The sequence below is a fragment of the Oncorhynchus masou genome, chromosome 23, assembly GCF_036934945.1.
Source record: "Oncorhynchus masou masou isolate Uvic2021 chromosome 23, UVic_Omas_1.1, whole genome shotgun sequence".
In the NCBI taxonomy this organism is placed as follows: Eukaryota; Metazoa; Chordata; class Actinopteri; order Salmoniformes; family Salmonidae; genus Oncorhynchus; species Oncorhynchus masou.
In genome coordinates this window covers 46,391,077-46,404,936 of record NC_088234.1, presented here as the reverse complement: position 1 = coordinate 46,404,936, position 13,860 = coordinate 46,391,077, and the positions used below count along the sequence as shown (strand labels likewise).

The 13,860-nt window shown below is 40.1% G+C and overlaps 2 protein-coding genes across 2 annotated transcripts; one reads left to right on the top strand and one right to left on the bottom strand.

The window, feature by feature from the left end:
- Positions 1-1,386: 1,386 nt before the first annotated feature.
- Positions 1,387-9,936, top strand: apmap (adipocyte plasma membrane associated protein). Its single transcript, XM_064932247.1, has 9 exons — positions 1,387-1,651; positions 2,826-2,942; positions 3,844-3,959; positions 4,628-4,720; positions 5,145-5,264; positions 5,539-5,713; positions 5,959-6,093; positions 7,086-7,278; positions 9,034-9,936. The coding sequence occupies exons 1-9, from the start codon at positions 1,560-1,562 to the stop codon at positions 9,241-9,243; spliced, it is 1,251 nt and encodes a 416-aa protein (XP_064788319.1). The 5' UTR covers positions 1,387-1,559; the 3' UTR covers positions 9,244-9,936.
- A 723-nt stretch (positions 9,937-10,659) lies between these two features.
- On the bottom strand, positions 10,660-13,425 carry LOC135510917 (cystatin-F-like). The gene is made up of 4 exons (XM_064932248.1): positions 13,320-13,425; positions 12,122-12,285; positions 11,822-11,944; positions 10,660-11,613 (listed from the first exon to the last, which is right to left on the bottom strand). The coding sequence occupies exons 1-4, from the start codon at positions 13,357-13,359 to the stop codon at positions 11,527-11,529; spliced, it is 414 nt and encodes a 137-aa protein (XP_064788320.1). The 5' UTR covers positions 13,360-13,425; the 3' UTR covers positions 10,660-11,526.
- Between the last annotated feature and the right edge of the window lie 435 nt (positions 13,426-13,860).

Below are 13,860 nucleotides of genomic sequence, written 5' to 3'. Positions count from 1 at the left end.
GTGGAGGGTCCGTCATGGTGTGTCACAGCATCATCGGACTGAGCTTGTTGTCATTGCAGGCAATCTCAACACTGTGCGTTACAGGAAAGACATCCTCCTCCCTCATGTGGTACCCTTCCTGCAGGCTCATCCTGACATGACCCTCCAGCATGACAATGCCACCAACCATACTGCTCGTTCTGTGCGTGATTTTCTGCAAGACAGGAATGTCAGTGTTCTGCCATGGCCAGCGAAGAGCCCGGATCTCAATCCCATTGAGCATGTCTGGGATCTGTTCAATCGGAGGGTGAGGGCTAGGGCCATTTCCCACCAGAAATGTCTGGGAAATTGCAGGTGCCTTGGTGGAAGAGTGGGGTAACATCTCACAGCAAGAACTGGCAAATTTGGTGCAGTCCATGAGTAGGAGATGCACTGCAGTACTTAATGCAGCTAGTGGCCACACCAGATACTGACTGATACTTTTGATCTTGAACCCCCCTTTGTTCAGGGACACATTATTCCATTTCTGTTAGTCACATGCCTGTGGAACTTGTTCAGTTTATGCCTCAGTTGTTGAATCTTTGTATGTTCATACAAATATTTACACATGTTATGTTTCCTGAAAATAACCGCAGTTGACAGTGAGAGGATGTTTCTTTTTTTGCTGAGTTTATTTCCTGAGCTTTCTTATATCTACTAGATGTAGGACAGACACTTCAAAACCATATTCCTTATGATATATTTTGTGACTGCATTTCTTGCCATTTATGAATGTGTTATTCAAAGCATCTCCATAGTAGTAATGGCCAAATTCAGTATTTTACCAAATATTTTTGGATTTTTGGGGGAGACCTAAAGGGGTCCTAAAATTAGAAATCAAATAGCTGAATAAAACAATTCCATATGTAATCTTAGTTTAGCTTAGCTTACACTAAACACGGCCATTATTTGAAGTGTTTCTACAATCACATATGGGAAAAAGAATTTGTGAAAAAACGATAGGAACAATTTCCTTGTTTGAATGCTTGGTTTTGGGGGTATTATGACTCGTACTGTGGTACTCTATCGACCACGCTTATCCCTGTGTTCTCCTTTGACCAATTTAGACCTTCCTCAGATCATATGACCAGAGACGGTGGCTAAATTAAGATCGTTAACTCAGGTGGTAAACCATTTGAAAAAAATGCGGTGGCTCTCCATAGACTCCAATGCGATAGTAGCAGGGTCTGGACTTCCGTTAAAATAGAAACAATGAGGGAGTGGGATGTCTCGCTTCCTCTTTCGTGTTTGATATGACCTTTAAAAAGGGTCTGTAGCGCACACTCCACAACAGCAGGTGGCGTTGAATATCAACGATTAGAGACGGCACCTGTCGTCTGACGTAGAATAAAAAAAATGCGTATTGCGTAAAAACTGTCCACGGCCGGGAAAGACCGTCGTTGAATGCTGTAGCTATCACTACGATGTCCTGCAATGTGTCTGTCTTTACAAGCAATCGAATTATCAACCTTCTCATGTAGCAAGCTGCTTACCTGAAACCTCATTTTTGGATAGAGTGATAGTAGAAGTCTCATTTCAGTATGAATGAGCCAGAGGGACTGCGGTTCAGGAGGCTGAACAGACCACAGATTATCACAGACGAATTACAGGAACCCCAATACAAGGGCACCAGGTAAACTAGCCTATTCTAAATAATACACTATTCATATTAACATCAGATACTGCTTTCCTTGCTATGTAGTATGTATTGCCTTACGCACAGATGCAGTCAACCACTGTGTTTCAGACTGCATGATTCGCATTTCCACTTGCTAACACAATCCATTTCTAGGTCAGTTTTCCACTCACTGACAGGTAACAGTGGTTGAATTACTTTGCATTATGCGTGGTGGTATGAACCAAACCAGTCAGCGGAGAGAGCATTGGCCAGCATGCGCTGAGTGACGTTAAGGCTTATTCAGGTTTGTCGTAGATGCATTCTCTCTGGAAAAAAAATATATGCATTTGCATTCTGTACAATGCTGTTCGTGTACTGCATTATCTGTTGCACTGTTGACCTGAGTTGACCTCATGGATCTCTTCAAACACCCAATAACATATTGATATTATTAAAACTACAGTTTGAGATCTGGAAATCTGTTCAAAATACCCATTGATTCTTGAAGAATCTCACTTAGGCCTATGATTCAGGAGTTTAACACAGCAATCAAACCTGTATTTAACCAACAACATACAGGTTATAAGCCTACTCCATTGTTTACAAACAACAAGAACATAAACTATGTACAGTACCACTCAAAAGTTTGGACACACCTACTCATTCCAGGGTTTTTCTTTATTTTTGCTATTTTCTACATTGTAGAATAACAGTGAAGACATCAAAACTATGAAATAACACATGAACTCATGTAGTAACCAAAAAAGTGTTAAACAAATCCAAATGTATTTTATATTTGAGATTCTTCAAAGTAGCCTCCCTTTGCATTGATGACAGCTTTGCACACTCTTGGCAATCTCTCGAAGAATCTAAAATATTTAGATTTGTTTTAACACTTTTTTTTGTGGTTAATACATGATTCCATATGGGTTATTTCATTGTTTTGATGTCTTCACCATTATTCTACAATTTAGAAAATAGTAGAAAAGAAAGAAAACCATTGAATGAGTAGGTGTGCCCAAACTTTTGGCTGGTACTGTAAAGCATCCTAATATGTATCATGCGGATGTCAGTCCTTGCATCTAGAATTCTCTATGAATTTGAGAGGTTACATTTCCTCAGCCTCATCCCTCAGCTCTATAGAAATGTGTAGGGTGGGTTTGATTTATCTATGTTTTGTTTTTCCCAGTACCTACAGTGGAAAGGTATTCCGTGTGACCCTGGTGACCCTGGGAGGATGCCTGATCCTTCCATTGCTTGTAGTCTTTTTTCTGCTCGAGTCTCCTATTCACCCTGAGCTGCTCAGGTGAGATGTCAAGAATTTAAATCCTTCTCTCTTTTTTTTCTCCTGGTCTTTAGAATCATGTTAACTCTATTAGCTCAGAAATGTATGGACTTCAAGGATATTTAGACTAATCAGCTTTACTGCAAAATACTTTCAACATTTCTGCTTACTTTTCAGCTTTTGGAAATAGTTTTGTGGAAACTGTTCTGTACATTTCTACCACAAGTCCCTCTCACAAGATGTTACGCCACCGAATGACTAGGCTTATACTACTTGTATAACATAGATTATGTATAAGATACATTGTATAACATGCATACGTTAGTGTGTAGAATGCTTTCAATCGTCCCTAAGCAATATAGTTCATCATGTAGTGTTCTGATGCAAATACAAAATGCTTAGCCAAACATGATCTTATATCAATGATTGATTAATTTTTTGATTGAGGAAAGATTGATAAGGCATTCTGCTCATAGTCTGAATGCACGGGTGCGATTTCCTTTTAGGCGCCTCCAGTCAGTTCAGACCAGTCAGTTCCGAATCCCCCTTGTCCACTCCTCTGCCACAACCCTGATTTCTCCACAACTGCATAGCCGTATTTCTCTGTACTGCATTCTCTTCTAATGCTATTAGATTGAGTGATTTGCTGCCCCAACTTGCACAGTGGCTGATCTCATTTGTCACCAGTGTCTGCCCCTCAGAACAAATAGCATGCGACTCCCTGTCCTCATTAGAATTCATTTCTAAATTCTGCATCCACAGTTAATGATCCATTCTGAGGTGTTGGGGCCAAGGATTTCCTCTCTCCCTTTTCTCCACAGCACTAGGCTTCAGGGTACAGGCTAGTCTAGGGCAAGGGTGTTGATCAGTGATTCATACTGATTCTGTTTCCTAATTTGTTTTCTCTTGTTTTGTTTTTTAGCCTCAATGAGCCTCCCCTTATGTCTGGGTGTTACGAGCCCAACTTTAAGCTGAGAGAAGCACAGCGGCTGTTTGAGGACCAGCTTGTTGGCCCAGAGTCCATTGCCAACTTCGGAGGTCAGTATGGGGGTAAAGCATTCCAGCTGGAGTCTCGCCACATGACAATGTCCTTCACCCAGTTTGTTTGGGCTTGTGTAATGTATGGTGTGACCACAGTAACGCAGCCTGATATATCAAAAGTGATAGGGCGATGCAGTCTGGATTGCAGACACACTGTTGACCAATAATAGCAGATGTTTAGGTTTTCCAAATGAGCTATGATAAGCGTGGTCTTATCACTGGCCACTTTAATAATGGAACACTGAGTCACTTTAATAATGTTTACATATTTGGCATTACTCATCTCATATGTATATGTTCTATTCTACTGTATCTTAGTCTATGCCGCTCTGACATTGCTCTTCCATATATTTATATATTCTTAATTCCATTCCTATACTTAGATTTGTGTGTATTGTTGTGAAATTGCTAGATATTACTTGTTAGATATAATATCTGCTAAACATGTGTCTGTGACCAATAACATTTTATTTTATTTCTTAGTGACAGACAGATATTTGAGATGACACATATTCACACATGACATGACTTGTGCTTGACTGGTATTCCTCTGCAACTGTTTTGCTTTTCTGAGGTCATAATGGTGGACCGTGTCCAACATATTGCCCTGGCATTTTTTTCCAGTTTCTAAATGCTAATTGTTATGGTCTATTTCCTTTCTCTAGACGTCATTTACACAGGTACGGCTGACGGGAAGATAGTGAAGATTGAAGGCAAGAGCATCACTGTTATAGCCAGACTTGGCAAGCCACCGTGTGGTAAGTGAGCAAGGACTAGAGCTGTGATTGATTCCTCACTCATTGCGTTAGACCTGATTTCACAAGCTTTAATTTCACAATGTTGTCTCAACTTGACATGATTTAGACAGAAATGACCCAACAGTTCAGTCATAAGCAACTCTTAGCAGTTACATTTCACACATGCCTTTTTATGGATTGTTTTTATACTTGCACAACAAGGATGGCTTAATGCACAACAAGGATGGCTTAATGCACAACAGGCCTAGCAGTGTGGCTCAAAACTGAAATGACATGTCAAGAAAAGGCCGAGCTCGAACTCGAGTATTTGCTGATATTAATCAGATTAGCCTGTTCAAAATGATTGAAATAATAAATAGCACCCAATAAATAAGGAATGACTTCAGATACCTCATATCCACTGGGATTGTGTGGTATGTTTTAGATGGATCCCGTGAGCAGGAGCCTAGCTGTGGACGACCCCTGGGTATCAGAGTGGGTCCTAACGGTACCCTTTTTGTAGCTGACGCCTATCTGGGGCTGTTCGAGATCAACCCTGTCACAGGTCAGCAGCACACACAGCCAAGGGCAAGCTTCTACATAGCAATGGCTCTATTTCCTTTACAGGATATATTTTCATATCAGTAATGTGACATAGACCGTTTTTTTTTTTTTTTTTTTTTTGCGAGGAATTAAATATTTGTTTTTGAATTTCCCAACAATTTCACCTTTTACTCAGTATAATCAATTTCGTTGCATATAATATCTTCCAAATAAAAGTGTGGTATTATGCAATACATTTTAGTGATGTAACTCTCACTCCATGACTCATTGTAAAGGTGAGGTGACCAACCTGGTGTCGGCTGGGCAGATGGTTGGGGGCCGGAGGCTCTCCTTCGTCAATGACCTGGATGTAACACGGGATGGGAGAAAAGTGTACTTCACAGACTCTAGCAGCAGGTGGCAGCGCAGAGACTACCTTCATCTCATCATGGAGGCCACAGCAGATGGACGGTAACTGTTACCACATACCTTAGGGAGAGCTTTGAGCACATTCTAATAACAAGGTCTTGTCTCCTTTTGTAAATAGTTTCTATTGATAGTTGATTATAGATTTTAGATCAGTATGGGGCCTTAAAAGCATGTGTGTTCATACATGATGTGGGTACTTTTTTCATTTTTAAGAAAAGGAACAGTTTATAAAGACAACAACCTGAAGTCTGAGAAAAGCTGTCCATATGTAACCCTCTGTCTTTCAGTGTGTTAGAGTACGACACAGAGACCAAGGAGGTAACCGTGTTGATGGAGAACCTTCGTTTTGCCAACGGGATCCAGCTTTTCCCTGATGAGGAGTCTGTGCTGGTGACTGAGACTACCATGGCTAGGATTCGCAGGTACTGTAGTTGATCTTCCTGAGCAACACAACCAGCCTTATTTAACTAATTCACTGAGTGAAGAAATGCTCCCCCTCCCCCCCCGTATCTCTCTCTCTCTCTTCCTCCTTTGGAACGATCTCATGTTTCATCAGATGCTAAGTTGTTGTGGTGGCCGCTTTTTGAACGTACTCAAAGTGCGCCCACAAGGTTTTTTTTTCTTCTTCTCTGGTTTTCGTTATTTTCCTTCCACCGTAACAATATTTCATGGGTATATTTCACCTTTGTAATATCACACTTTTTAAAACCTGCAGGGAACACAGTCAATTCTCCCAAGCCTCACCTGGATAAATGATGCAAGCAGACTGTTGCCTCTGTAACGGAGCCCCTTCACCAAGCTGCCTGAGTAGAAAGACAAAATTAGCTTGTCCTTTCTCTTGTAGTAATGCTAGTGTGGGTAGAGGGGGGAGAAAGGGGGAGGCAGCTCCTTCCTGCTGAATTTGTTTTGGGGGTGAGGGGGAATGAGTGGGAGGGAGGTGATAACTTTTTGTTCATTTCAGCCTGTATGGTAATACAGACTGTTTGGGGACGTTTTCTATTTGCTGACCGTGCAGAATGGAAATCAGTAAATTGATTGATGAAAAACGGGGCATTATTTTGTATTTATTTGAAATGTTCTTTTTGGTTTTCTCAGCAAGTAGATTCTTTCCCCCCTCCCATAACTAGTTTATAATAGTCATAAGTCATACATTTTTCTTTTGCTTTATCAATGCAGACAGAAATACCCTGGTGCTGCTGAAAACTCTGAATCTGGGTGGTCTTTCCATAACACAGACTTCAAAATATTGTGAAGACTTCGTACAAGTTTTTTTTTTTTTTTTGGTCAAATGTTTTGAATTGTTTTCCATAATACCTCTGTCTGTCACACATACCGCAAGCATGAGGCAATGGACTTTCTTTCCCTCATCTCCTGAATTTCCATTCAATTGACTGTGTGTCTGTGTCCCTCCTAGGGTCCATGTGTCAGGTCTAAATAAAGGAGGAATGGACACATTTGTTGACAACCTGCCTGGTTTCCCTGACAATATCCGTCGCAGCTCTTCTGGAGGGTACTGGGTGGCCATGTCAGCGGTGCGGCCCAACCCTGGCTTCTCCATGCTGGACTTCCTGTCCCAGAAGCCCTGGATCAAGAAGCTCATCTTTAAGGTAGATGATATGACAAGACGTGATATCATATGCTGTTATATTATATAAAACCAATAGCTTTGTCCATTTACATGGAAGTAAACAAAATACTACAGGGAGAACAATTTGCATGTCCAATTTACTGTGACTGAGTCTGGTATTCATTCCTGTTAGTCTGATTCTTTTCGGTGTTTTTGCATACAAGGGTTTACAGAGTGCCTTGCAAAAGTATTCATCCCCTTTGGCGTTTTTCCTACTTTGTTGCATTACAGCCTGTAATTTAAATAGATTTTTATTTGGATTTCATATAATGGACATACACAAAATAGTCCAAATTTGTGAAGTGAAATTAAAAAAGTTCCATGTTTCAAAAAATTCTAAACAGAAAAGTGGTGCGTGCATATGTATTCACCCCCTATGCTATGAAGCCCCTAAATAAGATCTGGTGCAACCACTTACCTTCAAAGTGGCATAATTAATTAGATTTCACACAGGTGGACTTTAAGTGTCACATGATCTGTCACATGATCTCAGTATATATACACCTGTTCTGAAAGGCCCCAGTGTCTGCAACACCACCAAGCAACTGACACCATGAAGACCAAGGAGCTCTCCAAACAGGTCAGGGATAAAGTTGTGGAGAAGTACAGATTAGGGTTGGGTTATAAAAAATTAAAAATATCTGAAACTTTGAACATCCCACGGAGCACCATTAAATCCATTATTAAAAAATTGAAAGAATATGGCACCACAACAAACCTGCCAAGAGAGGGCCGCCCACCAAAACTCACTGACCAGGCAAGGAGGGCATTAATCAGAGAGGCAACAAAGAGACCAAAGATAACCCTGAAGGAGCTGCAAAGCTTCACAGCAGAGATTGGAGTCCATAGGACTACTTTAAGCCGTACTCTCCACAGAGATTGGATTCATGGAAGTGGCCAGAAAAAAAGCCATTGCTTAAAGTAAAAAATAAGAAAATATGTTTGGTGTTCGCCAAAAGGCATGTGGGAAACTCCCCAAACATATTGAAGAAGGTACTCTGGTCAGATGGGACTAAAATGGAGCTTTTTGACCATCAAGGATAATGCTATGTCTGGTACAAACTCAACATCTCTCATCACCCCGAGAATACCATCCCCACAGTGAAGCATGGTGGTGACAGCATCATGCTGTGGGGATGTTTTTCATCGGCAGGGTCTGGGACACTGGTCAGAATTGAAGGAGTGATGGATGGCGCTAAATACAAGGAAATTCTTGTTGGAAACCTGCTTGTCTTCCAGAAAACCCATCCAACTTGAAGGAGCTGGAGCAGTTTTGCCTTGAAGAATGGGCAAAAATCCCACTGGCTAGATGTGCCAAGCTTATAGAGACATACCCCAAGAGACTTGCAGCTTTAAACACTGCAAAAGATGGCTGTACAAAGTATTGACTTTGGGAGGGTGAATAGTTATCATTTTTTGTTTTTTTGTCTTGTTTCACAATAAAATATATTTTGCGTCTTTAAAGTAGTAGGCATGTTGTGTAAATTAAATGATACAAACCCCCAAAAAATCTATTTAAAAAAAAAAAATGCCAAGGGGGATGAATACTTTCGCAAGCCACTGTAGGATCTTGCCAGCTGGAAACCTGACTAACAAATATTAAAGGGATACACACACCTCATTCATTGTGACCATGAGACCAGTTTGTTAGACTGTTTGTTTATGTGTGATGTTGTCTATTTCAGTCGTGTTTTGGTGCTATGACTTATTCCTTTCTCCCTCCCTCTCCCTGCAGCTCTTCAGCCAAGACATGCTGATGAAGTTTGTGCCTCGCTACAGCCTGGTGATAGAGCTGCAGGAGAGCGGGACGTGCGTGCGTAGCTTCCATGACCCCCATGGCATGGTGGCGGCCTACGTCAGTGAGGCACACGAGCACGACGGCCACCTCTACTTAGGATCTTTCCGCTCCCCTTACCTCTGCAAGCTGGATCTCCGCAAGGTGTGAGCTGAGCACAACCACTTTCTCAGACACGACCCATATATGAGACTGCTGTCTGCCTACCTAACACCTCACTACCTAGTCTGTTTTCCAATAACAGCAAATACATCAGAATTGAAAAGAATGGCTTCATGCTTGATATGCTGCATTTGCATTGCTTTTCACCAGCTTCAGGAAAAAATGGACTAGTCTTCATTAAGTATCTGCACTATTAAGGCGCATTTGACTGGAATGCATATCCATCCTTTCTAGTCTTATCAGCCTACAATTAACGATTAACCCTTTAATTTCTGTTGACAGTGCATCTCAGTAGTTTCTCAAGGAATGTTTTTTTATTTAACCAAATAGTCTTTGGGCCAAATAGTTTGCCCAAAAATCCCCATGTAAGTACATTGTCTTTCAGGTCTGTGTTTTAGGTTGTTGAAATGTGCCAAATTTGTTCTTATTTTTGTTTTGCTTGTTTAAACCGTTCAGTATCTCAACTTTTAATTTCATTTTTGCACTAAGCTCTCATCTCACCCTTAAATATAACTGACAATGTTATTATTGTACTTGGAGAATTTCAAAGACTTAATTTTATCAGTTGAAATACACACCGACTCAGTATTATTTTAGGAATGCCACTTTGAACTGATTTATTTTGTGTATATTTAGAAATCCAAGATCTTGTTCATCATAATAAAGGTGATGCAAAAAAGATTCCAAACTAAGTATGAATCATTTCCCCTTGTTGTGATACATTTCATCTGCTTTTGTATATTGCTCTGTCAACTACCTTACGTAATGTAAATGTTTTGCTCGATGTTGGATGCTGCCGTCCTGAGTTTCCTTTGAATTAAAACAGTAATGTTTTAAAACTGGCTTTTGTCTAATATGAAAAACATGGTGCCACATTTCTACAGTTTGTTTAGCCACTTACCAGTGTTTACATGCTACTGCCATAAAAGATTAGCCGGTTACTGACCGACTACATGTCTAAAATGAGAGAAACCAGTGTCGGTGTACGCCTCAGCAATGTATAGTACAGGAGACATCTACATGAGAGCAGATCGAAACCCGCCCCTGCCTTAGAGCCAGTGAAGCTCATTAAAAGAGGGTGCTCAGAGCGCTGCATCAAAGAGGGTGCTGGGAGCTCTGAGAGGAGAGTGCCGACCCCAAGAGCCGCCAGCTGCTACAGTTGTCAGCCTCTTCTCTCTACTCGCTCCTCAAGATCAGATGCTGCTGCACTGATTTCATAAGAGCCTTTGAATAATTAAGGTGTATCACAGACTATTAGACACAAGGTCAGGGTTCAGGTCACTGAGTGCTGAGGAAGAATGATAACCCTAGCTGTTAAACCAGCCCGGTGGAGCAAGCCTTCAGATGGACACTGTAGAAGGTTTATGTTTACATGGGCTTATATAATCGTGCTTGGTTGTCAAATCCTTGTTCATAAGTTTTTTTTATTTTTATCAGAGCTTGTTGATTAGAGTCTGCAGACCCTAACTCAGGCCAAAACGTGATTATTTAAAATTCGGTATATAAATTGCAAGGGTCAAAGCAGTCTACAATATTATTATAGGATAAAATACAAGGTTACGTGCCTATCAGTTGTTGTAGCTGTGTAAGTTAGACTTGAAAGGCCTGAAAATCACATTGCTACTCAAGACATGGAAATTGCCATTGTTTGACTATATGTTAAAGTTCACTATTTTACAACTTGATGTTAGATGGTTCCTCACCCTGAAAGTAGTCTATGGGACAAGAGAAACTGTAATCCATGGTTCCGTTTTCTTTAAACAGCCATTACAAACTTCAGCTAACCTTAACCAACCCCAAGCTAACAATCAATTGAAGTGATGGAAGATTTTTTAAATGTCCAAATTCAAATCAACTCCATATTTGTTCTGATGTTACTTAAAGGTGATTTGGCCAGTTCAACAAACAAAAAAACATGCTCACATGACCCCATCACTTCCATTGATTGTTATCTTGTAGTGGATAAACTTAGCTGAAGTTTGTAGTGGCTGTTTAAAGAAAACTGAACCATGGATGACAGTTTATCTTGGCCCGTAGACTACTTTCAGGGTGAGGAACCATCTAACATCAAGTTGTAAAATAGTGAACTACTCCTTTAACGTATAGTCAAACAATGGCAATTTCCATGTCTTGAGTAGCAATATGATTTTCAGGCCTTTCAAGTCTAATTTACACAGCTACATACAATAACCGAAAGGCACCTAACCAGTTTAGTAATTTCCTCAGAATATTGAAATGAGGAAGGATTGGGTTTCATGAAGAAGTGGAAGGTCAGTCAGATGGACTGCAAACAAAATAGGTTGTCTTCATGAAGCGGAGCCAAGGCATAGTCCAAACCTCAAAGTCACAGTGGAATGTCTGAAAGACAAACATGCCCTCTATTAAAAATAATCATCTACAATGTTATGACTTTTAGCCATGATCCATTCCACTTGTCAGCCAAAATGAGTGCTGGTTTTTACCCAATTGCTATACATACAACTTTGACATACTGTATCATATTTAAATTCAATCCACACTGCGGTTCTTCCAACTTTTGTTAATTCTGCACTAAAAACATAATTACCTGCTGCAACAAACCATCTGGTTGGAACTTGCAGTTGGCCAGGTCTGCTTCTTTGTGCCCCTTTTTGAGGCACACAGTCCGTGAGAGGTCTACTTCCAGAATGTATTTGAACCCCTTCACAAGCTGTAACAGAAACAGAAAGCTTTGTTGAACTGAAAACGTTTATGCCTCGCTGGTAAAGTCCAACTACAGTATATTGTGAACCATACCATATGCCACACATTTTATATATGATCACTAACAGGTTTTTAGCCAAAGAGGTTCAGCATGAAGGTCAATGTTATTGTCTGCCCCCCATACCTGTCTTTCTGCTTTCTCAATTACAGATGGCTTGAAGAGAAAAGCATCATTGGTCTGGTTGTTAAATGAATAGGCCCCGTGAAGCACCGCCTTTAGGACCCCCTTGTTATCCGTGCTGATGTTATAGGGAGAGCCAGGCACAGACGTATACCTTTGGCAACTGACTAGAAACAAATAAAAGTGCTTACTCAACACCATTCACAAATGTTTGTTAAATTAACAGTCTGTTTACACTCCTACAAACAGTAAATCATTTTTATATATATATTATATTTTTGTATTTAATGCTTTTAGATCACAACAAAATCACAACAAAATAAATATACAATTTCCCCCCTGCCCCACCCCAAAACTAGTATAATAATTAGCCTGAAAAACAAAACATAATAAACAAAAATATATTTTTTAAATACGCAAAACATAAGTAAACAGGCCAACAATCAGCATATTGAAAGGCAATATAATTAGTAACATGAGACAGATAATTGTTGACCCTAAGAACTAATACGAAAAAAAAAGACTAATACTAATGAAAAATTAAAATAAACAAGGTATCCATTGTTTGGTGTTGGCTCGGGCAGTGGACATGTACTGTACCTGACATGTTATTGTTTTCATGTATATAGACCTACTTGTTTTTTTGTTGGTTGTAACTCATCTACGTGGTGTTGACATCCCTATCTGAAATGCATTTTCACAGTCTTTGCGCGAGAAACACGCACACACGCACACACACACACACACTAGACTGTGTGCTACTACTGACAGTCAGAACTGCAGCCAAAGACAAGTGGCACACAATGTATTTTTCTCATACTGATAAATAGTCAGTCAACATGAGCAGAGAAATCTGACTCCTCATAAACAAACTGAAGCCAAGCCATAAGGGCCTAACCCGAACACGATCACAGAAATCAAGCAGGATATAAATCCATTACATTGCATATGAATGATCATTAACTGTCATGCATTGCTACTGATCAAATAGGCACTTCATTATTTAAATGTTTCGTAATAACAGATATTGGTGTAGTTATGTTATGGTAAAGTAATCAGAACTGTTAAACTGACGAAGTTGACAAAATCCTCAGATCCTCAGAAAAGCAAGACAACCAATTGGCTTCACAAACATGACACGCAAAACTTCCAACTTCAATTGAACACACACAATTTCATCCTGTTAATTAAAAGAGCTTACCAATTGAGCACAGGCACAAGCCAGAGAAGAGCAGAAGCATGTTGCCATACCTGTTGGAGCTTTCTCAACACTGTTCTGTTTATTTTACTTCCTGTAAGGCAACACATTCACCACACATTGCAGCCTAGCAAAACTTACCATGCCCCCCCCCACACACACACACACACACACAGGACATGACCTCAACCAATTACAACTAGCAGGTACAGTCAATAGTGAAAACTGAACAAGATAGTTGGATTATTTCATTATCTTTTGATTGACATTCTCTAATCTTTTTGCAACAGAACATTATTTTAATTAATTGTGCTTACTTGGAAAGGTGGTGCGTACAGTAAGTACATAAGAGAAGAAACCCACTTGGCACAGATGTCAATTCAACGTCTATTCCAAGTTGGTTCAACAGAATTTAATTGAAGTGACGTGGAAACAACGTTGATTCAACCCGTGTACACCCAGTGGGAAAGCACCACAAGCAATTTTGAATTGTCTTTAAATTGGTTTAAAGCTGTCTTTTAACAGAGTCCTGTGTGATAGCATC

What these genes read in the sequence shown, in the direction of transcription:
- apmap (XM_064932247.1), top strand. Translation starts at nt 1,560, where the DNA reads ATGAATGAGCCAGAGGGACTGCGGTTCAGGAGGCTGAACAGACCACAG. An exon ending in ACTTGGCAAGCCACCGTGTG is followed by an intron (nt 4,721 to 5,144) that starts GTAAGTGAGCAA and finishes GGTATGTTTTAG; the next exon opens with ATGGATCCCGTGAGCAGGAG. An exon ending in TCAAGAAGCTCATCTTTAAG is followed by an intron (nt 7,279 to 9,033) that starts GTAGATGATATG and finishes CTCTCCCTGCAG; the next exon opens with CTCTTCAGCCAAGACATGCT.
- LOC135510917 (XM_064932248.1), bottom strand. Translation starts at nt 13,359, where the DNA reads ATGCTTCTGCTCTTCTCTGGCTTGTGCCTGTGCTCAATTG. An exon ending in TTGAGAAAGCAGAAAGACAG is followed by an intron (nt 11,945 to 12,121) that starts GTATGGGGGGCA and finishes TTTCTGTTACAG; the next exon opens with CTTGTGAAGGGGTTCAAATA. An exon ending in CAGATGGTTTGTTGCAGCAG is followed by an intron (nt 11,614 to 11,821) that starts GTAATTATGTTT and finishes TTTGTCTTTCAG; the next exon opens with ACATTCCACTGTGACTTTGA.